The sequence below is a fragment of the Ochotona curzoniae genome, unplaced genomic scaffold (genome assembly GCF_017591425.1).
Source record: "Ochotona curzoniae isolate NIBS_2020 unplaced genomic scaffold, NIBS_Ocur_1.0 contig_2723, whole genome shotgun sequence".
Taxonomy (NCBI): domain Eukaryota; kingdom Metazoa; phylum Chordata; class Mammalia; order Lagomorpha; family Ochotonidae; genus Ochotona; species Ochotona curzoniae.
In genome coordinates this window covers 26,711,035-26,738,364 of record NW_024465573.1, presented here as the reverse complement: position 1 = coordinate 26,738,364, position 27,330 = coordinate 26,711,035, and the positions used below count along the sequence as shown (strand labels likewise).

General features: G+C 43.0%; 1 protein-coding gene across 3 annotated transcripts; it reads left to right on the top strand.

Annotated features, from left to right (window-relative positions):
* Positions 1-2,590: 2,590 nt before the first annotated feature.
* Positions 2,591-27,130, top strand: MED17 (mediator complex subunit 17). 3 transcript variants are annotated; one of them, XM_040977139.1, is made up of 12 exons: positions 2,591-3,033; positions 5,055-5,220; positions 7,801-8,021; positions 9,480-9,616; positions 9,719-9,803; positions 10,076-10,228; positions 12,332-12,462; positions 14,996-15,180; positions 20,119-20,256; positions 23,340-23,457; positions 25,356-25,515; positions 26,577-27,130. In XM_040977139.1, the coding sequence occupies exons 1-12, from the start codon at positions 2,784-2,786 to the stop codon at positions 26,786-26,788; spliced, it is 1,956 nt and encodes a 651-aa protein (XP_040833073.1). In that variant the 5' UTR covers positions 2,591-2,783; the 3' UTR covers positions 26,789-27,130. The 3 variants fall into 3 exon arrangements, with proteins under 3 accessions (XP_040833073.1, XP_040833072.1, XP_040833074.1); XM_040977138.1 differs by having other exon boundaries at positions 5,055-5,221; positions 7,811-8,021; XM_040977140.1 differs by lacking the exon at positions 20,119-20,256.
* Positions 27,131-27,330: the final 200 nt, after the last annotated feature.

The following is a 27,330-nucleotide window of genomic DNA, read 5'->3' as shown; positions in this document are numbered from 1 at the left end:
TCTTTAGTCTGGAAGTAGAGATGCATAATGCATTTTATCCTCACATCTGGATATGATAGTCTCCATTTCACAGTCACTGTACATCCCCTTAAATGCAAAGCCACAAAACAAAACAAAATCAACAACAGGAAGTAAAAAGAAATTAACACATGAAGTTAAATAACATGCTACTGAATGACTAATATGTTGCTGAAGAAATGAAAAAGAAAGTCAAGAACCTTCTTGAAGAAAATGATGCTACCGAATGACCTATGAGTCATTGAAGAATTTAATCAGAAGTATTTTGAAGAGATGAAAATAGTAACAACAAAAAAATCAAAATCCATGATATAGTTTCCACTGATTTTTGTTGGTGAAATGTGTCTCCTGTAGGCAACAGATGGGTTTTGTTACTTTTTAACCCTTTGGTATCAAATTAAAGACATTATTATGAATTTCCTTTTTGAAGATAGTGTTCTTTCTACTTAAATTTTCATATATTTAAAAAAAATTTTTCGTAGTATGAGGTAGGGATATAACTAGATTATTTTCCATATGGAATTAACCGTTGGTGCTGCTTCTCACATTATCCACATCCCTTTGCCATGTAGCTACGGTTTGAGCCTGTCCCCTCCCCACGCTTGGCCTTGAAGCATGGCCATGTGGCTAACACAGGGAAGCTCGGTACCTCTGTCATGAGCACAAAGCCTATGCAAGTCCACTGGTCCAGGAAGGAGCTTAAGATAGCATCTGAGTCAACTCTAGACCTGGAACTTGAAGTAGAACCAAACGGCTGAGCCTGGAATCAGATCAGCTGATCCTCATCCCAACCACAGGGGTGTGAGGCAGCCCAGAAGAGATTTCTGACACTCAGCCCAACTGCAGAAGCATGACCAGCTTTCAAAGGAAAAATTACATGGGGAACGCATGTAAAACACTTAGCAGAGGACCTAACACAAGAACTTATGATAAATAGTAATCAAATCTTACACTAAGATAGTAAGAAAGTGTTAGAAATTTCCGAGAAGCACAGTGATTCTCAAACAGGACTATGCATTAGACACATTCATCTGACCTTCCAGAAATAATTTCCCCTCTTGAAAAAATTCACACCTCTCCACATTGTTCCACACACTTTCTCTTAGTAGTTGCTAACACCATGGCAGCTTTATTTTCCTTACTCCCTTAAAAAAGCATTACAAAGCCTAAATACACCCTGGTCAATGTAAGAGCTTAGAATAACCGCTTGATTTTGCTTCTGTATATTGCTTTCTGCTGAGCAAGAGTAGAGCCATGTTGGAATAAATATAGAAAAGTTATAGAAGCAAGTAAAAGTTTCAGTTTCCCAGACATGAACAAGGCAGCTGCAGGAATGAAGGAGATAAGGTAGCAAGGCCAATGCAGCAAGGCCAACACAAGAAAGAATGTGGTGGATAAGAAGGGGAGGCATAACAGTCTGAGAAAGTGCAGATTGTTATGCCAAGACAAGGGAGCCCTGGCGCTGTCTAATCTTAAAGTAAAATGCTGGCTGTTATGCGAAGTTTGTGGTTTTGTCCTTTAAAAAGGTGCTTTAACCTGCTTGGGGCGTGCAGACTCCTGGGTGTCTCCAGAGACTCTGTCGCCCATTCGCGAATGATCAATAAAAATCCTCATGCTTTTTACAGCCTCTGCTTTGTGACTTGTCTTGCGGAACAGGGTGGCTCCCCTTCCACGGGGTTGGACTCTCCCGGAGTCTAACAGTCAGGACAAAATTCACAGAATCTCTTGATAAATGATGTACTCCCATGAGGGTAGGCGTCTGGCACAGTCCCTTAGGACGTTCAAATCCCATACCAGGGTGCCTATTTTGGGTCCCAGCTCAGATTCGGATCCAAACGGCTGCTAATGAAGTGGTGGTTCCAAGTGTTGGCCTGATAGGCCCTCTCCTGACTATTCCAGGGTCTTGGGGAGTGAACCAGCCAATGGAAAATGTCTTTCTCAGATACATAAAAATAGAATGGGATAAAACGATAGGATTCCTTATACAGGTGTGTGTTTTTTTTTTTTTTTTTAAGATTTCCTTATTTTTATTGGAAAGTCAGATATACAAAGAGGAGGAGAGACAGAGGAAGATCTTCCGTCCGATGATTCACTCCCCAAGAGTCCACAACGGCCGGTGCTGTGCTGATCAGAAGCCAGGAGCCCAGATCCCCTCCCACATGGGTGCAGCGTCCCAAGGCTTTGGGCCGTCAAGCAGGGAGCTGGAATGGAAGCAGGGCTGCCGGGAATGGAACCGGCGCCCATAATGGGATCCCAGTGCTTGCAAAAAGATTAGGCAATTCAACCATCGCGCTGGCACGGAAGACAGGCACTGTTAACAGACTTTACAATCAAAGGAACACTGTGTAGTATAATTTTAAATGCCAATTAGCATTATTACTTCCCTCAAACCATACAGTTAATTTATAAATTCTGACAAGTTCCGATTCGGGTAAGAGTCCCACCAAACACTCTTCCGGAACCTAAACCCTTCCTTCCCTGTAGCTGCTGGCCGAGCCTCTTAATAGCACGGAAGTTTGTCCGACCCTGCGCAGGAATTCACCGGAAGCTGTACTCACCGATCCTGTCTGTGTTTGTTCCGCCAGTCGCGCACCGGAAAGCTTGCGGTGCATTGTGGGAACGTGGCGGGATCCTGGGCTTTGTCTCGGGCGGTAGAGCCGCGTTCCGCTCCCCGGGCGTCTGAGGCCTCGGTTCCCTCCACCTTTTAGGGGCGGCTCAGCTGTCTGCCTGGGTTATCGGCACCCCAGGAAGCCGGAGCCACCAGCATGTCGGGGGTGCGCGCAGTTCGCATCAGCATCGAGTCGGCCTGCGAGAAGCAGGTCCAGGAGGTGGGCCTCGATGGCACCGAGACTTACCTGCAGCCGCTGTCCATGTCCCAGAACCTGGCTCGGCTGGCCCAGCGCATCGACTTCAGCCAGGGCTCTGGCTCCGAGGAGGAGGAGGCGGCGGGCGCCGAGGGCGACGGGCAGGACTGGGCGGGCGCTGGGTCGAGCGCAGACCAGGACGAGGAGGAAGGTAAGGGGACGCACCTGGGCAGGTGAGGGGCCTTGGGTGCCCCAGCCAGGGACATGCTGGGCTGGGAGGTCTCGGGAAGCGTCGTGCTTGCCGCACCCCTGCGTCCTGCGCCTGTCCTGGGGGGACGGCGGGGTCACGGTGCTGGCCCCACACCTGCCGTGGGGTTCACCTGTCCTGGGGGGACGGGGGGACGGGGTCACGGTGCTGGCCTCACACCTGCCGTCCTGCGCCTGTCCTGGGGGGACGGGATACTTGAAGTGCAGTGTCTGGATGGGGCCGTTTACATTGCACCTGCCGTGGGGTTCAGCGCCTGGGAGTGGACACCACGGTCTCCCCGCTCGCTGCAGCGTGGCCTTGGCTATGTGGACTGCAGTGGTGGGGCAGGCGGTGGAGCGCCCAGGAAGGTAGCTTAGGCATTGATGGCTAAAGGCTGCCAAGGTGTGTTAGGTAGAGGTGGATGCTTTTTTTTCCAAGATGCTTCAGAATGCGTTGCAGTAAATGAATTACAGAATAAGGCAAATTGGAAAGCAGTAGACCACTTAGGATAGAATTAACTAATTGAAGTGGATTTCAGTCTCGTTATTATCAGGTATGTTTTTCTGAAATCACAAGTTCTGATTTTATTCCCAAGACCCATGAATTGGAATGTAAAGATGGCATTCCAAACCGATGCTGTAGGACAGTTAGAAGGTGCAATGTTTGGGCTGCCGGGGTAGTGTTACTATGTAAGACACACAGAAGTTACTTCCATGAAGATTTAAGGGCTAAATGAGGAGAGTAAAAATAAGATATCGGAAGAAACAAGCAAGAATAATTATTTAACTTTGTGAGTAGCAGACACCTTCTTGAGATAGGAAACATGTTTTCAAGGAAAAGACAGTAATATTTATGTTATTTAAAAATAATAATGGGAAAAGTTGCTATACATAAAATAAGAAGTGAAAGGCTGCAAGAAGTACTTGCAACACAGATGACACACAGCTGATTCTGACTGATTGGAAAGAACAGGCCAGAGGAATAAGCATTCCTTCCTAGGCAGCAGGTGCCAGTAACCATGACATTAACTTAGGCTGACTGGCAGGAGGAGAAAAATAAAACATCATTAAGATACTGTCTTCATGCATTGTATTGGCAGAAAGCTGAAGGGTTAATATCTGTATTGGGAATGTCAACTGATTGAGCCTTTGGGAAGACAGTTTGACAGTTGAATGTGGGTCAGAGTTTTAAGTGTGCCTCTCCTTTGATCCACTAATATTTCCTCTAGGAATTTAACCTGCAGAAAAGTTGTCTGCCTACACAGGCAATGTCCCAAGATGTTTTGCCACCACAAGCATTTTTGGAAGCAATATACAGGCCCATTGAAGTCAATGGTTAAATGTGTTGTACATCCATGGTTTAAAATATGACTAGAGTAGTAAAAGAAGTGGATCTATTATGCTTGAATGTGGAAGTTTCTCTAGGAAATATAAGTGGAGGAAAAAACAAATACCAGAAGTGGAAAGATATATGTACAAATCTCTGAAGGGCTGTGCTGTAGATGTCAACTGATTCTGAAGGGGAGAGAGAGTTAGATGAGGAGTAAAGGAAAGCTTTTATTTTGTGCTTCTTTAATATTTAAGCTCTATAGAGTGAACATATATTTAACTTGGAGAAAAAAGAATCGAAATGAAGAAATGCTAACAATGGTACAGATCATTTTTAGTTTTGTGCCCTTTTGTACTTTGGAAATTGTCTATAGTTCCAAACTCTAGAAGAAAATAATTAGTTTTGAAAGGCTTGCTTAAGTTTGAAAGGATAGTCTGCCTCTGCTGTGATGTGCTGTTTGTTTGGAGAAATACCACTGTAAGAATATCAGTTTAAATGTTAACAGAGATTTGAGAAAACATGCAGGAAATGGGATAAAAGAGCATGTTGAAATAAAATTATTTATTTTTTCATTTAGTGCTTTTAAAGATCTAAATAGGTTTTCTGTCTTATGTGCAGTGTAACCGATATTTCTGTTACTCTTTTCTTCTTGCTAGGGTTGGTAAAGTTCCAGCCTTCCCTTTGGCCTTGGGACTCAGTGAGGAACAATTTGAGAAGTGCCTTGACGGAGATGTGTGTTCTCTATGATGTTCTCAGCATTGTTAGGGATAAGAAATTTATGACTCTTGATCCCGTCTCTCAGGATGCACTTCCTCCAAAACAGGTACTTGAGGACTTCATTGAACAATAACTACTCGAAAAAGTACTCATTTCTAAGATTATTTTTTGGCTGTGTGTTTATTGTTGCTTTTTCTTGTAAAATTAAATCCAGATGAAGATTTAAAAACTAAGTGGTCCAAAACAGGGTTTAAACTGTATCTCCATTATCTTTTTTTTATTCATATACTTGTGACTGTTGGAAGAGTTAAGGTTTCATTAATAACACACCACTTCAAGGATTCCCAAATCTTAACCAGTTCTTACAGCTTGGGCTATTGGTCTGTGATATAGCACATAGAGATGTGATGATGCTAAAACGAATTTGGAGGCGGAAAGACATGAATTCAAATCCTGTTTCACTCACTTAGTGACCTTAAGAGAATTATTTTCTCCAAGTCTTGGCTTTTCTCCCAAATCTACCTTCTTTTTAAATGAACTGGTTCTAAAATTCTGGAGGCTATTGAAAACTGGGTACAACTGTTGATATTTGATCAAGAATATCCAGCGTTTGCATGTTGGAAGATGAAAAAGGGGGCAACAGAAGGCTGAGTTGATGAGCCAGAGAAACTGCTTAGGAAGGCCTAAGGATGCAAGTATCAGGGCCATGTTAACCCTGTGAATGACGACCCCGGTGACTCTGAGGAGGCAGCCGTTTAAAAATGAGATGATGGAATAGAATTACTGGCGTAGTAATAGTTTCAGAGTTTAGGCGCATTGTGCTGCAAGATTTCCCAGAGTTTATTAACCCTGATTCTTTGACCTTGTAAGTAGAAAAGTAAGTGGAAAGAGAATTGTGTTGTGTTCAGGTTGCAGCTAAGCCAGCGATTGGAGAGCTGAAACCGAGCAGAACTCCATGCCCTCACTCATCAGCTACTCCTTCCTCCATTCCGTGCTTCCCCCCAGAGAGAAGGCGACAGGAACGCTCCAGGATCTTGGAATTAGATTCCTTAATACAGTAAAAAGATTACCATGATGTTTTAAGGAACTTTTTATGTGATTGTGATTTTTATGTGGCCAAAACGTTCTTTCATTATGCTTAGATTTTTGAAAATAATCTGGTTAATAAAGTACCCATATTGGTGGTGATCGTGCCTGTCTGTCCATTTTGGATGACATGGTTTTCAGAAAGCTTATGGACAATACACGTTATAAAGAAACTACGTATGGATAGAAATATTTTTATAGCAAAAATAAGCTTTTATTCCACTTTTTTTTCATGAATAGTTAATGCTGATCTGGATCTATCAACTTTAAGATACCTATCCAGTTCCTGCAGGTTACACTACGCGGATTCCTAGCTTTTTCAAAGGAGATGAGAGATTTCTCTGTGTTCCCACCCAGTTACTGTGTTTCATAAGGAATTGGCAGTATATTGGGAATTACAATCATTCAGAACTTGTGGGGTGAGACCATATTAGCTGCAGGTTCGTCTGAGAAATATTTACAGTTATTGGAAATCTTTAGGGTTGCTTGATGTCCCCAAAACACCACAGTTTCGGCATGGAGCGGTCTGAGCAGCATACAGAGAACCAAGTTCCCAGGGCTCCCTGGCCGGGCGGCCAGCAGGCGAAGCCTGGCACCAACTGGCGCACTGGCTGCCCATAGCAGTCCCCCGAGTGAGCATGGGGACTGCTTAGTTGCTTACCAGGTCAGAAGCGGCTGGGCCTGGGGACCCCGGCCGCATGGCGGCCGTGGGACAAAGTCCCCAGGCCTATTTATTCATTTTTATTACAAAGTCAGATATACAGAGAGGAGAAGAGACAGAGAGGAAGATCTTTCGTCCGATGATTCACTCCCCAAGGGAGCCGCAACGGCCATTGCTGTGCCAATCCGAAGCCGGGAACCAGGAACCTCTTCCAGGTCTCCCATGCGAGTTCAGGGTCTCAAAGCTTTGGGCCGTCCTCAACTGCTTTCCCAGGCCACAAGCAGGGAGCTGGATGGGAAGTGGGGCCACTGGGATTAGAACCGGCGTCCATATGGGATCCCGGGGCGTTCAAGGCAAGGACTTTAGCCACTAGGCCTTGCTGCTGGGCCCTCTGATCAGTTTTCAAAGACTCCTTAGATAATTGAGGTTAGTGTATTTCCATTTTAATCCTAAAAGTACTGTAACAGTTTATGGGAATGTAATTTGATAGTTATTAGTTATTCATTTACCCATTGAATTAAATACCTGCTGGGTTCTTTTGCAGGACCTGTGGATATAATTGTTTCTGGCATTACACAGATTATACTCAAGCAGAGGTTACAGACTAGTCCACAGTATAATTGGTGCTGCTAAAGTTTGGGAAAGAGGGAGACGGGAACAGGAGGAGCAGAGGAATAGCAGTACAGCTGAGGGGATTCTAATCTGGGCGAGTGGAGGCAGTGATTAGTTCTGATTTGTAATCCCTACTAATTTTGGCTTAACATAAATCTTTATGTGAGTTGACTAAGATAGGTTAGTAAAGCATTATTATATATATTCCCACCCATACTTTGCTTTTCTTTAATTTCTGCATTTCTTGAGTATTAAGGTGTGATTTTAGAGTCTTTATAAAATAACACAAATCTATTGGTTTATTTATTTATTTATTTTTATTTTATAAATCCTCAGACATTGCAGTTGATTTCAAAGAAGAAGTCGCTTGCTGGAGCAGCCCAGATTCTCTTGAAAGGGGCAGAAAGGCTGACCAAGTCAGTGGCTGAAAACCAGGAGAACAAGCTGCAGAGAGACTTCAACTCGGAGCTCCTGCGCTTACGGCAGCACTGGAAGCTGAGGAAGGTGGGAGATAAAATCCTCGGAGACCTCAGCTACAGAAGCGCGGGTAAGCCATCAGCGGGGTTGATCGGAATGGCGCGCATCTTGCTGGGATATTTCTTAGCTACATGTTAATTTTGCAGTTTTAATCTCTGTAAACATAATATAGCAACACTCTTAAAATCAACAGCTTCAGATTGAAAGCCTTTTAGGTTCAATTTCTCAGGAAGCTCCAAGATGTGACTTACTTGCTGACCCACCTGAACCATAACTGGCATTTCAATGAGAAATACAATAGAGCTGGATTTTTCAGTGGCCTGGTTTGTATCTGTTACATACTGAGATTGAAAGGCCAACAGAAGAGAAAGGGTGTTGGTGAAAACAGCTTGGCTTTTCTTTATGTCTTTCAGCCAAAAGTAAACACTTTTTTGAAATGTTGATATTGAGGTCACATCCTTTGCTATAAACTCCTTGTTGCTGAGTTGTAATGGCTTTATAAGGTAACAGAGGAGGTGCCTTCTAAGTTGCTGTGGATAACTAGGGGGGCTGTGCAGGAAGAATTACTGTTTCACAGCTCTGTGTGGTACAAGTTTTGAATGCCAAAGAATGGGACTGAGTACTGGCTATCACAGTTGTAGGGTCTAGAATGACATTGAAAGATTCATACCCAGAGCAAGCGATCATTATCATGTGACAGAAATGAATTTATCCAATACAGCCACTTTTTTTCTTTTTTAAAGATTTATTTGTTTTTATTGGAAAGGCAGATATACAGAAAGAAGGAAAGACAGAGAAAAAGTTCTCCCATCTGCTGGTTCACTCGCCAGGTGGCTGTGATGGCTGGTGCTGAGCTGATCCAAAACCAGGAGCCTGTAGCCTCCTTCAGGTCTCCTACACAGCACCCCAAGGCTTTGGGCCATCCTCTACTGCTTTCCCAGGCCACAAGCAGGGAGCTGGAAGGGAAGTGGAGCAGCTGATATATGAACCCACACCAATATGAGATCCTGGCACATGTACGGCGAGGACTTTAGCCAAGTACTAAACTACTGCACCGGGCCCACTTTTTAAAAAAGATTCATTTATTTTTATTGAAATGGCTGATTTACAGAGAGAAAGACAGAAATATCTTCCATCCATTAGTTCATTCCCCAAGTGGCCACAGCAGCCTGAGCTGATCTGAAGCCAGGAGCCTCGAGCTTCTTCTGGGTCTCCCACACAGGTGCAGGGTCCCAAAGCTCTGGCCCCTCCTCGACTGCTTTCCCAGAACACAAGCAGGGAGCTGGATGGGAAATGGAGCAGCTGGGACATGAGTTATATCCTGTTTTTTTTTAAATAAAACTCAAATGGAATAAGACAACTTGAATGGCTTAAGTGGTTTGTGTTATAATGGTACCATTAGATCAAGGGTTCTTTTTGAAATAATTTTCCCTATTTCTTGTAATTCGATGATATGGATGTGTGGTATCATGCTAGGTCATTGTGCTGGTGTGTTAGCTGCTATTCCCTTTCCTGTGTTTTCCCTTAGGGTCTCTCTTTCCCCATCATGGTACCTTTGAAGTGATCAAGAATACAGATATTGATCTGGATAAGAAGATACCTGAAGATTATTGTCCTCTGGATGTCCAAATTCCCAGTGATTTAGAGGGGTCTGCATATATTAAGGTATTTATCCATTTCTTACAAAAATACAGAAAGTTTTGTCAGTTTCTTATCAATAGCTTTGAAGCTAATCTCAGGCTGTTTTCATGATTTTTTGTCATGTAGGTTTCAATTCAAAAGCAGGCTCCAGACATAGGTGATCTTGGCACAGTTAACCTCTTCAGACGGCCTTTGCCTAAATCCAAACCAGGTACCATTGTTATGTGTTATAAAATCTCCCGGTCTTACCTGTGCTTTGATTTACACATGAGCTGAAGATAAATATAAATAGGAAAAATAGGTGCTTTGGATATAAAGGAAATTTGTAAAATTACTTTCTGCAATTAAAAAAAAATAAGCCATTAATAAATAGGATGCAGATAGTCTTTTGTTTCTAAGATTGAACTCATTCGCTAGTTTTTTTAAATAAATGGGATTAATGTATTGGAAAGAATATTATATGTGTATTTATTCTTTTTTCAGGTTCCCCACAGTGGCAGACGAAATTAGAAGCAGCGCAGAATGTTCTTTTATGTAAAGAAATTTTTGCGCAGCTCTCTCGGGAAGCTGTTCAGATTAAGTCACAGATACCTCACATTGTGGTGAAAAACCAGATTATCTCTCAGCCCTTTCCAAGTAAGAGCAACCGACCCTTTTGAGACTTATGAATAGGACTCTGATTTGGTTCACAGGACAAAAGGAGTGGTTTGGGAGAATCGGAAAAGTAGTAGGAGCGAAAAGGGAGCCTGCTGCTTAATGGCTGCTACCGAAGCATATTACCTGAACCACACTGACAATTGTGTTTGTGTTCTAAGTAGTATATCTCCTGGATTTCAAGATGACGTATGTTAAAAATTAGTATCATTACTGCTGTTCATTAACAGTTTTTTGTGTTTTTAATTTCATTTTGTTGATAGGAGAGACAGAGAGGGAGACAGTTCGTACTCCTCAGAAGCCCACAAGGGCTGAGACTAGGCCTGGCTAGATCCAGGAGTTGGGAAATCACTCCTAGAAATACTGTGTGTAGGCAGTAGGAATGAAGTTACTTGAGCCAGCATTGACAGGAAAGCTGACCAGAACTGGGCATCACAGTCTGGTCCTTTGACACTGTTTGTGGGCATCATAACTGCTAGGCTGTTAGCCAACCCAGCAGCATTTGCTTTGAAATGAGATTTTTTTCAGAGATCCTGGCTTGTTGAGTAAATGAGGTGACAGCAGAAAATTTGCTCTGGGACAAGTGTTATTCCAGATCTCCCATGTAGCAGGGGCCCAGGTACCTCAGCTGCCTCACACTGTGGAGGCTAGCATGCCTGGAAAGCAGGGCTAGGACGCTAGCAAAGCAGGCACTGTGAGATGGGAGTAGGTGTCCTAAGTGGCATCCTTCTTGTTTTTTAACATTTAAGTCGGTTTTTTTTTCTTTCCCCCTAATGATTTGCTTATTTAAAAATTAGACTTTTTTTTACAGAGATATCTTTTATCCTCTGCCTCATACCCCATATGACTGCAATAGCTGGTGCTGGGCTGGTTCAAAGCCAGGAGCCTGGAGCATTCTCCATGTTTCCCATGTGGGTGCAGAGGTTTGAGGACTTGGGCTGTCTTTCACGGCTTTCCAGGCACATTACAGGGAGCTGGATTAGAGGGGGAACAGCTGGGACTTGAACTGGAGTCTACAGGATGCTGGCGCGTAGGGTTGAGGCCTAATTTACTTGATGGTGCTGGCCCTGCAAATGACATCTTAACCATTTTTCTGAACAGATGTGCCATGCACTTGTTTTTTTTGGTGAATTTCAAAGACTGTCTTTCTGGGTCTTGTCAAGAGAATAGACATTAGATAGTGTAAGATTCCATCCTAGTTCTTAAGACATCCGAGAAAGTTATATCTCCTAATTTGAAAGACCAGATAATAACTATTTTTTTTCTGTTGTTTTTTTTTTTAATATTTTTATTTTGGGATTGAAAAAGAGACAGTAAGAACAAGCTCCAATCTGCTGATTGTCTCTTAAAATGCTGAAGACAGGGCTCAGCGTGGTAGCCAAGTGGCTAAAGTTCTTGCCTTTCACGTACTGGTATCCCATAAGGGCTGGTTCATATCCCCAATGTCCCACTTCCCATCCAGCTCCCTGCTTGTGGCCTGGGAAAGCAGTTGAGAATGGCCAAAAGCCTTGGGACGTGGCATCTGTGTGGGAGACCTGGCAGAAGCTCCTGGCTTCATATTGGCTCGGCTCTGGCCTTTGTAGCCACTTGGAGAGTGAAATCAGCAGACGGAAGATCTTCCTCTCTGACTCTCCTCCTCTCTGTATATCTGACATTCCAATAAAAAAAAATGAATAGAATCTTAAGAAAAAATGTTGAAACAGCATGGGCTGGGTAAGGCTGAATCCATGGCTAGGATTGAATCCAGCACTCTGATTTCATCTGCAGGATTCTTAACTAATGTTTTGGATGCTAGGCCAAATACTTGCCTCTGGTGTTGGTCTCTTAAAGCAGAAAAAAGCAGACAAGCAAACGAACATGTAACTTCTACTTATCAGTGTTTAGCCACAAATCAATATTACAGGACAGCAGACTCTGAATTGTTCAAGAATGCGTGGTAGTTTGTTAGCATTCATGAGTGGTGGACAAGTGTTGATTGTGCGACTGATCTTTAAGTTTAGAATGTGTGTTTTGGGAACAGACTGTCATTCACAGAGTCTGTACATTCACATGTTGTAGGTTAATTATCCTCTTTTTTGTAAGCAGGCTTGCAATTATCTATTTCTTTATGCCATTCTTCAAATGATAAGAAGTCACAAAAATCTGCTACTGAGAAGCAAAGTCCAGAAGATCACCTATATGTCTTAGAGCATAATTTGCATCTGCTGATTAGAGAGGTACTGAATTAAACATCTTTCTTTGAATTGTCTGTGCAAACTCTCTATGCAGGGATTGATTATTCACATGGCAGCAGCATTCACTGTCTGACTGAACAAAGCTTGCTGTGTGCTAAGCTAACACAGATAATCAGAATACTGTCCCTTTTCCCAAGCACACCTTGTAATAATAGAAGTACACAGCAGGTTTTATAGTAGAGGTATACAAGCTAATGGCTGCATAAAGATCCTTGTGATGGTAAGGGAGGCAGAAAGGGGAATATAACGCGTGCCTGTGAACAAAACTGCTGACTGACCTCAGGACATATTCTAGATGCTGCAAAGTTGTATTTCTGGAGTGCTGATTTGCACTTTAGGCTAATTTCTATAGAAGCCATTGAGAAACGTCGTAGATGTACGTATTCCAGCCTTCTGTGCTCTAACCCCAAATCTGGTTGAGTTGATTGCAGTTGTGTAAGGATCAGTGGTACTTATCTGTGTTTTGTAAAAGTTTTTAACAAGATAATTATTTGAAAGTGTGCACTACAGTGCCTGGCGTAGTGGCTTATTTGGCTAGTTCCCCTTGCTGGTGCTGGGATCTCATGGGTGTGTGTCTCAGCTGCTCTACTTCCCAGCCGGCTCCCTGCTTGTGGTCTAGGAAAGCAGTAGAGGGTGGCCCAGTGCCTTAGGACCCTGCACCCACATGGGAAACCTGGAAGAAACTACTGACTCCTGACCTGAGATCAGCTCAGCTCCAGCAGTTTTGGCCATTTGGAGAGGGAACTAGTGGATGGAAGATCTTTCTACCTCGCCTTCTCTCTAAATCAGCCCTTTCGTAAAAATATTTTTTCCCCCCTGTTCCTAAGACTTATTTGTTGGGGCCAGTGCTGTCAGGGTGGCTGGTAAAGATATGGCCTGCTGTCCTGTTCAAATCCCAGGTTTTGCATTTCTGATCCAGCTCCCTGCTAATGGCCTGGGAGAGCAGCAGAAGGTAGCTCAAATACTTTGGCCCTTGTACTCGGGAGACCTGGAAGAAGCCCCTGGCTTTGGACCAGCCATTGTAGCCATTTGGGGAGTGAACAAAATAAGTCTTAAAAAAGAAAAAGACTTCCTTATTTGAAAGTCAGAAACAAAGTCAAGAGCTTCCGTGCCTTGGTTCATACTTCACATGGCCGCAGCAATTGGGTTTGTGCCAAGCTAAAATTGGGAGCTTTCCCCACATTCCCCATGTGGTTGGCAGGGGCCCTCACGCTTGGGCCATTTGCTATTGCTTTCCTGGGCATTTTAGCTGCAACCTGGATGAGGAGTGTAGCAGCTGGAACTTGAAGTGACACCCATATGGCCATGTTAGCATTACAGTTGGCAGCATAACCTGTTATACCACACCATTGCCTTTTCAGGAGTTTTGTTTGTTTTGTTTTTATTTTTACTTGAGAGTCAGAGAAGGGGAGAGACGGGCATCTTCCAGCTCACTCCCCAAATGGCTACAACAACCAGAGCTGAGCCAGTCTGAAGGTTGAAGTCGAGACCTTCTTCTCAGTCTCCCACATGGGTGCAGGGTCAGGGGTCTTGGATCATCCTCCACTGTTTTCCCAGGACACTATCAGGGAGCTTGATTGGAAGTAGAGCATCTGTGACATATGGGATGCCGGCACTGCAGGCTTCAGTTTATTTTTGCTGTGCCACAACACCAGCCCCTACAGTATTTTCCTTGTATAATGTGTTAGCAACAGGATGCATGTGTTTGTTTAAACCAAATTAAAGGGAAGGATAGGTAGAGGTCTTCCATGTGCTGGTTCACTCTGCAAATGGCTGTAATGGCCAGGACTGGACCAATCAAAAGCCAGGAGCTGGGAACTTTAGAGCCTCTCATGTGGGTGCAGAGATGCACGCACCAGCCCCATATGGAGAGCTGTACTGAAAGTGGAACAGCAAGGACTTAAACTGGTACCCATACAGAATGCTGGTGCTACTAATGGTGGCTTAACATGCTGTGCCACAGAGCCAAGGCCAGAAGATATGTTGTGTATTTTAAACTTTTTATTTAAGATTTACTTATTTTTGTTGGAAAGTCAGATTTACAAAGATAAGAAAAGACAGAAAGATCTTCTGTCTGCTGGCTCACTCCCTGAGTGGCTACGATGGCCAATTCTAAGCCAGAAGCCAGGAGCTTCTTCCAGGTCTCCCATGTGGGTGCAGGGTCCCAAGGCTTTGGGCCATCTTCTACTGCTTCCCTAGGTCACAAGCGGGGATCTGGATGGGAGCTAGAGCAGCCAGGATACAAACCAGTACTTCCAAGACAAGGATTTTTGCCACTAGGTTACCATGTTGGGCCTGAATTTAAAACTTTCAAAGTAATAATTTCAGAGGGACCCTATTTGACAGATATACAAAATACATGACTTAATAGATGCTAGCACCTATTTCTGTGCCATCACTGATTTTGATATATGATTCAAATTGCATTACTTCAAGTGTTTCAAGATGATTTGATTTGATAAAATATTGTGTTGTGTTTCCCACATGTTTACTGATGAAATGGTTATTTTGTCAGTTTCATAAACAGACCTTGAGTTCCATCATGATGCCTCATCCGGCAAGTGCACCCTTCGGCCACAAGAGAATGAGACTTTCCGGTCCCCAGGCTTTTGATAAAAATGAAATCAACTCTATACAATCCAGTGAAGGGCTTCTGGAAAAAATAATTAAGCAAGCAAAGCACATATATCTGAGGAGTAGGTAAGGCTGGACAAAGTTACTGATTTTCTTTGAAATTCAGTTGTTTTCCTCTGTTATTACTTGGGTGTTTCTAGGGTACTTTAACCTTTCATTTCAGAAAAAAAAAAGGTGGGTCAGAGTTTACAGTTATAGGCTGGGTCTTAACGTGGGGAGGACTCAGATCCATGGTTCATCACACTAAGTATGCTGTGCCTAGTAGTGGCACTGAAACTTGGCAGGAATGATTAATGAGGAACACAGACTATTATCTTCAGGAAGTCGTCATGAGATAATTATTCCTGAAGCATTTTGAATTTTTTTTCTAAACTTATTTTTATTTGAAAGGCAGAGCTACAGATAGCGACAAGAGAAATCTTTCATATACTGTTTCACTCCCCAAATGGCCTTTAGTGGCCAGAGCTGAGCTGATCCACAGCCAGGTGCCAGGGTTCTCTTCTGTATCTCCCACTTGGCTAAAGGGGCCCAATGCCTGAATCATTTTCTACTGCTTTCCAAGGTCACAAGCAGGGAGCGGGATTAGAAGCGTAGGACCTGCTACATGAACCAGCACCTCTACGGGGTGCTAGTGTGACAGATGGAAGGTTGGCCTAGCACACCATGGTGCTGGCCTTGGAATCTTTTATGTTTAAAATTTTTTATTTAAGGCCCCAGTGCAATAGCCTAGTGGCTAAAATCCTTGCCTTGCATGTGCCGAGATCCCATGTGGGCGCTGGTTCCTGTCCTGGCTGCTCTGCTTCCTATCCAGCTCCCTGCTTGTGACCTGGGAAAGCAGTGGAAATGGCTTAAAGCTTTGGACCCCTGTATCCACATGGGAGACCTGGAGGAAGCTCCTTGCTCCTGGCTTCAGATCAGCTTAGCTCTGGTGGTTGCAGCCACTTGAGGAGTGAACCAGTAGACGGAAGATCTTTCCCTCTTTCTCGTCTGGTCTTTAAATAATTACGTTTTCCAATAAAAATAAATTTAAAACAGTTTTATGTGGTCTGGCATGTTAAAATAACAGGTTAATCCTCCTGTTTAGGTGTTCTTTCAAGTCCAGCTGTTTCACTTCTGATCCATCTCCCTGCTTATGGGGAAAGGCAGCAGAGGATGACCCAACACCTTGCCTTCCCCTTTGTGGAAGAGCAGGAAGAAACTCCTGGATCTGAGCTCCTGGCTTCTGATGAGCTCAGCTCAGCTCAGCTCTGGCTCTGGTGGCCTTTTGGGCAGTACACCAGCGGATACAAGGTTTCTCCCTCTGTTTCTCCTTGTCTATAAGAAAAAGATACCTTCCATTCTCTGGTTCTGTCTCCAAAGGCTGCAACAGACAGGTCTGGGCCAGACCAAGAGCTTTATCTGAGTTTCCCACTTGGGTTCAAGGGTACAAGCACATGGGCCATCTTTTGCTTTCCCAGGGTCATTAGAGGGAATGTGGAAAGGAAGTGGAGCCATGGTGACTCAGGCAGGCATTCATATGGGATGCCAGCATTCCAGGTGATGGTTAACAAGCTGCGCTTAACTCCTAAACCTTCCTTTGAAGGTCCTTAGGTTTTTCTGTTTGTTGCATATCCCAGAGGTTGGAAGGCACTTGCCTGTATGTTGACTTATTCCGCCCTTGCTCGTTAGAGCAGATGGGATTAGCCCATTCTTACTGAGGAGAAGATTGAGCCTTAGAGGAGTCCTGCAGGCTGTTCCAGGTTACAGCTGAACAGTAACAGAATTTATGCCCAAGCCTCATGCCCAAAGCTTATTTTCTTTCCTTTATACGTACTGGTTTTAAAAAAAGAAATTTATGAGGCTGTTGCAGTGGTGTCACACTATTATCCTCCCCTACAGCAATGGTTCATGTTCTGTCTGCTGCACACCCCAGTTTAGCTCCCTGTTTATGGCCTGGGATAGCAGAGGAAGGTGGCTCAAGGCCTTGGCTGCACTCCTGTGGGAGACTAGAGGACGCTGCTGGGTCTCAGCTTGGGACCAGCCCAGCTTTGGGTAGTGTGAAAGCAAAGCAGAGGATAAAAGATCTTTCTCTCCCTATAATTGACTTTCTAAAATAAATAAATGCTAAACAAACAAAACCCAGTAATTTTTTTTAGCTTTATTTATTTTCTTGAAAAAGCAGATTTATATAGAATAAGATCTTCCCTCTGCTAGTTTAATCCCCAGATGATTGCAGCAGTAAAAGCCAGGAGCCAGGAGCTCTTCCCGGTCTCCCATGCTGGTGGAAGGTCCCAAGGCTTTCGGCATCCTCCACTGCTCTCCCAGGCCACCAGCAGGGAGCTGGATGGGAAGCGGAGCAGCCAGACAGGAACTGACATCCATATGGGATCCTGGTGCTTAAACGGGAGGATTAACCAATTGAGTCATTATACCAGGCCCAGCCCCACTAAAAAAAAAAAGAAAAAGTAGAATAATAGTACTTTAGAATTTCAACCATAAGTGTATTGCCATTTAGTGGTTGATACTTCATTTTTTGTTTTCATTCTTTTCCCTTATTAATACAGACATAATTTGATTAGCACATTAGTTAAGGTCATTTAGTGGACAATAAAATAGTATGTGGTTGGCATCTGTTACTTTCCATTTATCCATTTTGATTACAGAAGCTATTGGTTTGAGTACTGTTGTTTTGGAAGCTTCTTTTGGATCATGAAGTTAAATGTTCCTAAAATAAATCTGCATGGAAAGAGTGTTTTCAGAACCAGTATGAACTTTAGAGTAGTTAGTACATTCCTGCAAGAGGCAAAGCTTTATAGCCGTTACTTTCCCCTTATTATAGAAAGATGTTCTCCAATGCCTCCATCCATCCATTTAATACTGTACATGCTGTGATCCGCTGCCAACATGTTTTTGTGTGTATTGATACTAAGATGCAACTTTTAAAAAACAAATCTGAGATTGTAAAATTGAGTTAATGCCCACTTATCATGAATAGTGTGTAATTTTTCCCCCAAAATTCTTAATTGCTAGATATTTCTTGGTGTAATGCTGACAGGTGCATTCATACGAATGAATACATATCTGTCTGGTTAATTTTGTAGTACTCTCAGGGAAACATCATGGGAAAAGAAAAGAAACTTAGCAGACCATAAAACCAGGATTAGAGCTGCAGCATAAAATAGCAAATCCTGGACTTGTGTATGGTGTATGTCAGAGCTGCTTGTCACCACTGGCTCTTCTCATTTTTTTTTTTAAAGATTTCTTTATCTTTATTACAAATTCAGATATACAGAGAGGAGGAGAGACAGAGAGGAAGATCTTCCGTCCAATGATTCACTCCCCCAGTGAGCACAACGGCTGGTGCTGCACTGATCCAGAGCCAGGAGCCAGGAACCTCCTTCAGGTCTACCATGCAGGTGCAGGGTCCCAAAGCTTTGGGCCATCCTCGACTGCTTTCCCAGGCCACAAGCAGGGAGCTGGATGGGAAGTGGGGCTGCCGGGATTAGAACCAGCACCCATATGGGATCCTGGCGCATTCAAGGCGAGGATCTTAGCCATTAGGCCACGCCACTGGGCCTGCTCTTCTCATTTTCTCTAGGCTTTTTATCTTTGCAATACAGTGCTCACATCAGATAACTGGCAAAAAGACAATTTGATTAATTTACATGATTGTTTCAGCTTTGAGCTGTGGCTCTTGATAGGTGGGTAATAAGAAAGTCACAGTCACCAGCTTTAGTTAGATATCCAGGTTTTTGGCTCTGAATTTGCGTTCACAGGTTTCATCACACTTCTAGCTATGTGACTGGTGAAATTGTTAGCATCAGTAAACTTCTTTTTTTATTTGATGATTTATGTTATTTTTATTGGTCATATTTTGTTTTAATAAATCATATGAGAAGGACAGAGAGGAAGGTCTTCCATCTGCTGATTCATTCCCCACATGGCTGCAACGGCTGGAGTTGCATCGATCCAATGCCAGGAGCCAGGAGCCTCCTCCAGGTCTCCCACGCGGGTGCAGGGTCCCAAGGCTTTGGGCCATCCTCGACTGCTTTCCCAGGCCACAAGCAGGGAGCTGGATGGGAAGTGGAGCTGCCGGGATTAGAACTGGCACCACATGGGATCCTGGAGCGTGCTAGGCAAGGACTTCTAACCGCTGTGCTACCGTGCAGGATGAAACAGTTCTGTTTTGGAAAATGGAGATGCTCTTGGTTCCTACCCAGTTACATGGGCTGTTAATAAAATTAAATGGTGTAAATCATGAAAGCACTTATTGCAGCATTGCGTACATATGAGCCCTTGATCTTATTTCTCACGCATGTGCAGGGTTCCAGGGCTTTGGGCCGTCCTCCACTGTTTTTTCACACCACCAGCGGGGAGCTGATTGGGAAGTGGAGCAACTGGGATACAAACTGGCACTTGTATGGGATCCTGGAGCATGCAAGGCACGACTCTTGCCGCTAGGCTACCTTACTAGGCCCTGAAGTGTATTTTTTCATTAGTGTCCTTACAAGCTTATCTGAGTAGGAGAAACCTACTGAAGTTAAAAGGAAGTAACCCAGGGCCAATGTTGGGGCATAAAAGGCTGGCCTCTCCTGGCTCCTTGGAGTCTGAGCTGTGCAACTTCCCATCCAGCTCCCTGCTAATGCTGGGAAAGCTGCAGAAGATGGCCCAAGTCCGTGGCCCTGGCCCCCATGTGGGAGGGAGGCCCAGATAAAGCTCCTGGCTCCTGACTGTGGCAGTCATCTGGGGAGTGAACTAGCAGTTGGAACATTGCCCTCTCTCTCACTCTGCCTTTCAAATCAATAAGATCAGTTTAAAACAAGAGAAGGAATAAACCCATCATGAATGTGGCAGTTGGGATTCTGTACGTGAGTGCACTATAATGTGAAGCTGAAACGAGCACATTGTGGTGTTTTCTAAACATCATCATTGTTTTAAATTTTCATGAAATTAATGAGTGATATAGCCTAGTTTTTAACTTCTTTTTTTAATTTTAAGTTTAATTTTTGACTTCCTTTTTTTAAGAGCTGCTGCAACCATTGACAGCTTAGCAAGTCGCATTGAGGATCCTCAGATACAGGCACATTGGTCAAACATCAATGATGTTTATGAATCAAGTGTGAAAGTTTTAATCACATCACAAGGTTATGAACAGATATGCAAGTAAGTGTCCGGAATTAAAGTTATGCATTTAATGTGTTAGATTGATTTATATGTGTTAATGTTTGCTTTTTCATTTTTAATTGGAAGGGTAGCCTAGCTATGGACTATTTGTAAGAATATGTTAAAGTGTCTGAGGTCAGGGTCACATAATTGAGCTACAGTGCAAAAGCTAAACTCTGTCATTGAACAGAGGGCTGGCTTACCTTGGACTCGAGCTTTGCTTCAGTTGTTACTCAGAAGCTGTGACCAGTCTAGTAGTTCATGTAACCTGAGTAGGGCCATTTATATTAAAGACTATACCACCTGTGCTGTGCTTCAAATATCCTAAGCTTTGTAGCTCATCTTGACCTACTGTTGATCCTGTGTAGATCATTATTATTGTCCTTAAAGATTGGTTGCTGTTTGTCCATTCAGATGCAGTCTACTTAATTTGTATTCCCTAATTGAAAGTTAGTACAGTTGGCTAATAGCCACAATAGGGTATTTGTGGAATCCACTTAAGCTTATTTAACATTTAGCAATGGACAAGATGTAGCAGAGTCTTCCTTCACGAGTCAGCCCGAGCCAGCTGACAACAGACATTTGTCATGGTATGGTGGTACTTTTTAGTGTAGGTTGCCTTCTTTCAGAGACCTAACAATCCATACTGCAGAAAGAATGAACATTGTTAGAACAAAAAATTCTTGCCCTTAGAAGAAGGAGTAGAAAATACAACTTAATGCTGTTTGTTTGTGGGAGTGTTGAGGTTATTTAGTGCATTGTTTTTAAAGAAAAGTCATCTAAAAGTAAAAGACAGAATATGGAAGTTAAAAGAGGATGTATTTACAGGCATTTGTATCCTACCTGCACCCTACTTCTATGCAGTTTTGTGTGCTTTAAAAAAACATTGGAATCAAATTTGCAAAATGAAATTTACTATCTTTTAAAGTGTGCCAAGTCCTCCCTGGTTTTTATTTTACCCCCTCTGTTGTGTAGCTGTCATCATCATCATCTGATTCTAGGGCGTTCCCAGTATCCGCTAAAGAAACCCTGGATGTGTTAACATCCACTCAATCTGTTGCTTTGTTTTACTCAGTATTACTCAGTTGGTGAAGAAACATGTAGAGCTATTGCATTCTTCTCTATTCATTTTATTGGAAAGTCAGATTTACAGAGAGGAGAGACAGAAAGATCTTCCATTTCCTGGTTCACTCCCCAAGTGGCCAGAGTTGAGCCAATCCAAAAACCAGGAGCTTTTTCCAGGTCCCCCACGCGGGTGCAGGGTCCCAAGGCTTGGGCTGTCCTCGACTGCTTTCCCAGGCCACAAGCAGGGAGCTGGATGGGAGGTGGAGCAGCTGGGACATGTACCAGTGCCCATATGGGATCCCAGCGCATGCAAGGCGAGGACTTAATCTGTTTGACTACTGTGCTGGGCCCCTGTATTCTTGCTTTTAAGCAGTTTTCTGATGATGCACATCGTCATTGGGTTTTAGCACAGTTTTTAAATGTACAAGCATGTCTGTTTATAGGATAAATTCCTGTACACTTAAATTTTTTATTGACACTACCAGATTGGTCTTCAATCCACATGTATATTCCCATCAGTAAGGACTGTAATTTTTGAAAATATTTATTGTAAGAATGTTACTCTACACACCTTTTTTTTTTTTTTTTTTTTTGCATGGGAAGCGGAGTGGGGGTGGAGGGAAAGAGTTTAAGGGGCAGGCATTTGGCTTGGCTTAGTGGGTAGGATTTCCACATCCCCGAGCCAAGTGCCTGGATTTGAGTCCCATGCCCTGTGCAGTGTTGTTGCAGGCACTTTGGGGAATAATCCGGCAGATGGCAGTTCTCTCAGTCTCAAACAAATAATGTATAAACAATTTTTAAAGAAGAATTTTAAAAAATTAGGTTTGTAAGTTTCAACATTTTCCTTTTTCTTGGAAAAATTAAACTGTAAACAATTTATCAAATTTACAATTTAATGTAGATGTTATCAAGCGTTTTATTTGTAAATACTAATGAAACAAGACTATCAAGTCATAAAACAATGCTATTTTTCTTCATTTGTTCATCTAGAGTATTGATTTAGAGATTTTGTATGTTATATGCTAAAAATTTTGTCAGCTTTGTAAGGATACAGTGATCTGTAAGTGACTTACTGGCTATTTTATGAGTTCCTTTGCTCTAATCCAGGTTAATAAGTTGTTTATATTTTGAATTGTATGCTCATTATTTCAGAAGAAGGAAAAAAGATGGTTTCCCTTTCTGGATGAGAATTTGTTCTTCGGTTAATTATAGCTCTAGGTCTTTGGCAACCTGATAAGGAAAGATGCTATTTCTATTAATGGTCAACATTGTGTATGGTAAAAGTGATTCCAAATTGGTAAAATATATCTGGATTAGGAAGAGTTTTAAGTATCTGATGGGGCCACTGTGGCTGAGGTGCTTTTTTAAAACGGTCATGCAGGGTTGGCTTCCACCTGTGGCACCAGCATCCCACTTGGGTACTGGTAAAAGCCCCTGGCTACTTCACTTTTGAGCCAGCTCCTGCCTGCTGGAAAAGCAGCAGAGGTCGTCGGTTCAAATCCTTGGGCCCTTTCACCCATCCGTGAAACCCAGAGAAAGCTCCTGGCTCCCAGCTTTGACCAGTCCAGCTCTGGCCATTGTGACCATTTGGGTGATGAACCAGGAGATGGCTGATTGATCTCTTTCAATTCCTCTTTCAAATAAAATAAATTTAAAAAGGGGGGGGGGCATGCTACAATTGCAAGGAAATTGGGAATCGTTACCTGTGAAATTGTTACAGGAGCTGTGGCTTCTGTGGAAAATGAGGATTCAAAGTCAGGGCAGGTCCAAGGTCACAAAGTATGGATCTTGTTGCTGCGTGTGCAGCTGCCTGTCCTGTAAGTAGCCTGTCTGAGTAGCCTGGGGTTTGCTGTGGTCTGGGGGGAATCTGACTGGTAAAACATAGCCAGACCCCTCCTCCATGAATGCTGGCATGTGCTGTTAAAACTGTTGATTTCCTCTGATTTCAGGTTTTTGTCTGTGGCATTGTGTGAAATGATTTGTACTGTATCTGATTTTTAGTATGTGTGTCTCTGCAGGTCTATCCAGCTGCAGTTGAACATTGGAGTTGAGCAGATCCGAGTTGTACACCGTGATGGAAGAGCGGTCACACTGTCATACCAGGAGCAGGAGCTGCAGGATTTTCTTCTGTCTCAGGTGATGGTTGCAGAGTCCAAGTCTTTAGCTTTTTCCTCACCTGTTTACAGGACAAATTGAGTAAGAGATAGTTAAAATGTAGGAAATTACATAAGAAGAAAACATCTGTATCAATGTTAAGTATCAAAGTGTAGTAAGTATCAAATGAAGGAAATGGAAATCAGATACAAAGTTGTAGTAACCTTTAGCCCCAGTGAACAAAGTACCTGTTTTAATCTTAAGCCCAAATAAACGGTTCCTCATTTTAAGAAACCGTGCAGAAATTCCTGCATTCTGATTGCATCTCTCTCAGCAACTTGCATTATGACAATGTGAAAATTTCTAGACCTTTTATTTCCTTGTTAGTAAAATAAGATCAGCATTTTTTCTGTCTTCTTCATGTTTGTATATTCTGGTAAGATATGGAATTTTGGGAAAAGGGGGTAGATTTTTGAAGTGTTTATGTAAGATACTATTTTTTCTCCATATATATATATACACATGTCTTTTCCAGTAGCAATAATCTTATAGATTATATGCTAATTTGCTTTTTTAGTGCCAGGAACGTAAAATGCATTTGTGAAACAGGATAGCTGTTGGCTGATTACATCTAGAATCATTTTGGTCTGCTTAAGTACACACAGAAATGTAATACAATGCTGTTGGCCCCCAGAGTCAATAATAAGCCCAGAGAACAAGGCTTGCAGATGGATGAGGCCCAGAGGAAGTTAGACGGTGAGAACCACAGCCAGGGCCCTGAAGTTTGCCTTTGCTGCTCCAGCACGGTGCATGCCCTAGCAGATGATCTCAGAAAGACTGAGGATCCACAAAGGGTCTTTTTTTTTTTTTTTTTTTTTAAAGATTTATTTTATTTTTATTGGAAAGGCGGATATACAGAGAGGAGACACAGAGAGGAAGATCTTCCATCCGATGATTCACTTCCCAAGTGAGCACAACAGTCATGTTATTGCCTATCCGAAGCCAGTGCGTGCAGGATCCCAAAGCTTTGGCCATCCTCCACTGCTTTCCCGGGCCACAGGCAGGAAGCTGGATGGGAAGCGGGGCCACCGGGATTAGAACCGGCGCCCACATGGGATCCCGGGCGTGCAAGGCGAGGACCTTAACCACTTGTGCCACCGCGCCGGGCCCCACAAAGGGTCTTAAAGCTTAAAACTCTGTGCATGGATTTAAACAAACACAAGTTTTTTTTTATGTCAAAATAACTTTTTGTTATTATAATTTAGTTTTCCCTGAACTTTTAAGTGATGTCATATTTAAATTTTAGGTAGCAGAGGTAGTGTGGTAACCTGCTACTTGTGGTAACCAGACCCCAGGGGCTTGGTAGTCACCTGTTCTAGTCCAGAGTGAAGGAGACAGTTACAAGGACAGGCTGCACCTTTTGTCAAGAAAAATAGCTATCCTGGACAGTGAGGGTACCAGGGGAGTAAGGATGCCGACCTCACTCATTCTCCCTTTGAAGAGCTCGCATTGCTTGCTTGGCTTCCATTACCTGAAGGTCGTGAGTTGCTCTTTATGTAATCATACAAATCACCCTCCCAGGCAGATAATAGAGTGTGGATTTGACCAGGTGAATGGAGGCTCTTCAGCACACATGCTACTTCAACATTGCTTTCCCATTCAAGATCCAGACAGGAGCCTTGAGCCAGCCCTGTTTAGGTGTCTGTGCTGAGGTTGTCCATGGACAGGGGAAGCAAGCGTAGGAGCTTTTAGCTCACAGAGGAAGGTGGGGTCGTGCTTCTTCTACCTGAAGTCACAAAAGAGAGTTTCTCAAATGTAAGATAGGATTGCTGGTTAGACAGTGAATGCCCCAGCAAAAGTTTAAAATCGTGATGTCAAGTTCCTGCGAAATGAGTATCCATGCTATTTGTCAGGCAAGTGTGTTTGTTTCTTGTTCACAGATGTCACAGCATCAGGTGCATGCAGTTCAGCAGCTAGCCAAGGTGATGGGCTGGCAGGTCCTCAGCTTCAGCAACCATGTGGGACTGGGACCCATAGAGAGCATTGGCAATGCCTCTGCCATCACAGTGGCCTCTCCAAGCGGTGACTATGCTATTTCAGGTACTTGCTGGTGCTTTGAACGAGAAGAAAACATTGGGAGTTTGGCTTTATCCTTTAGCTCTCAAAACTAAGTATATGGGAGAATAATTTATCTCTTTAGTAAATAAATGTTGTATTTACAATTAGCATTTATCTGTTCATGAATATTACTCAGAATAACAATATGGCAATATGTTTTCCTAGTATCATCTGTGAATTGCTTATCAGCGTTATTATTATTGAAATCCCGAACCTACGGTGAATAAAAAAATGTGCAACTACAAACATAGAAAGGGTAATATTGCATCCTAAAAATGGTAATGGGATAGAACAGGGGTGAGAGAGATTTCATTAAGCATCTGCTGTGAGCAGGTACTTTTGTGGGTGCTCACGTACAGATTTTCTAGCGTAAGCTTCTATTTGGACTGCTGTGGTTATAGTGCAATCATGGGTAGCAGCTGAACGTGCTGGGCCATGTCACCAACCCCATTCAGGAAGTTCTTAATGCAGGTCTTGCCTTCTTTCCTCCCAGGCCTGATGCTGATGCTTGAGATTCATTATATGTGACCCTCCTAAGTGAACATGTGGATTATCAAATGAATGACTTTTAAGATTTTATTTATTTTTGTTGGAAAGTCAGATCTGTAGAGAGAAGGAGACACTGAGAGAAAGATCTTCCAACTGCTGGTTCAATGCCCTCAGTGTCCACAACAGCTGGAGCTGGGCTAATCCAAAGCTAGGAACAGGAGCTTCTTCTGGGTCTCTTACACTGATGCAGGGTCCCAAGGCTTTGGGCTGGCCTCTTGCTTTCCCAGACCACAGGCAGGGAGCTGAATGGAATGTGGAGCAGCTGGGATATGAAACTGGTGGCCATATGGAATTCCAGCACATGTAGGGTGAGGACTTTAGCCAGTAGTCTACACCACCAGGCCAAGGCTTATAAAAGTTTTAGAAAGAGTGTCAAAGTTGGTAGACAGATAAAGGTTTTTGTATTTGTAACAGAGTGGAGTTGTGGCATTTATCCTTGTTATTTTCTAGTTTGGAAAATGAGTGTATTCAAATCTTGTTTTTTTTCTCCACAGTTCGTAATGGACCTGAAAGTGGCAGCAAGGTCATGGTTCAGTTTCCCCGGAACCAGTGCAAAGACCTTCCAAAAAGTGATGTTTTACAGGATAGCAAATGGAGTCATCTTCGTGGGCCATTCAAAGAAGTCCAGTGGAGTAAAATGGAAGGTCGAAACTTTGTTTATAAAATGGAGCTGCTTATGTCTGCGCTAAGCCCTTGTTTGCTATGATTTTTTTTCCAGAAAAGTTTCCAGGAACATTGGCTTGAGATATTTGCAGAACATCTGTAAGCACAGGAAAGAAAAATATTCCAAAGGAATATTTTAAAAAAAAATAATTAGCAAGTTTTTACCTAGCATTTTGAAACCTTTCACTTTATAAGTGACAAGTGCTTTGAAATGTGAAAATTTTGTACAGTTGTGGGGTATACAGTATGGGGAAATGTAAAATAGCACTTTTTATGTGGTTAACTTGAAAATATTAACTTAAGATTTATATTTGCTTTTAAAGTATTCTGTCTTCGATGTTAGCATCAAATAAAGTGCATGGTTAAGTCTCTTAAGAACGCTGAACAACCCCAGTGAATTTTGTCTTTAATCAACTTGTCTCATTCCACCTTTGTTTTTTAAGGTTTGTTTATTTACTTGTAGAGTACAGGGACAGAAGTCCTTTTTCCATCTGAGGCTCCCATGTGGATAGCAGGGGTCCATGTACTTGAGCCATCTGCTGCTGCTCTCCCAGGCACAGTGCAGGGAGCTGGGTTGGAAGTGGC

What these genes read in the sequence shown, in the direction of transcription:
- MED17 (XM_040977139.1), top strand. Translation starts at nt 2,784, where the DNA reads ATGTCGGGGGTGCGCGCAGTTCGCATCAGCATCGAGTCGGCCTGCGAG. An exon ending in CCTCAGCTACAGAAGCGCGG is followed by an intron (nt 8,022 to 9,479) that starts GTAAGCCATCAG and finishes GTTTTCCCTTAG; the next exon opens with GGTCTCTCTTTCCCCATCAT. An exon ending in CACATATATCTGAGGAGTAG is followed by an intron (nt 15,181 to 20,118) that starts GTAAGGCTGGAC and finishes CCTTTTTTTAAG; the next exon opens with AGCTGCTGCAACCATTGACA.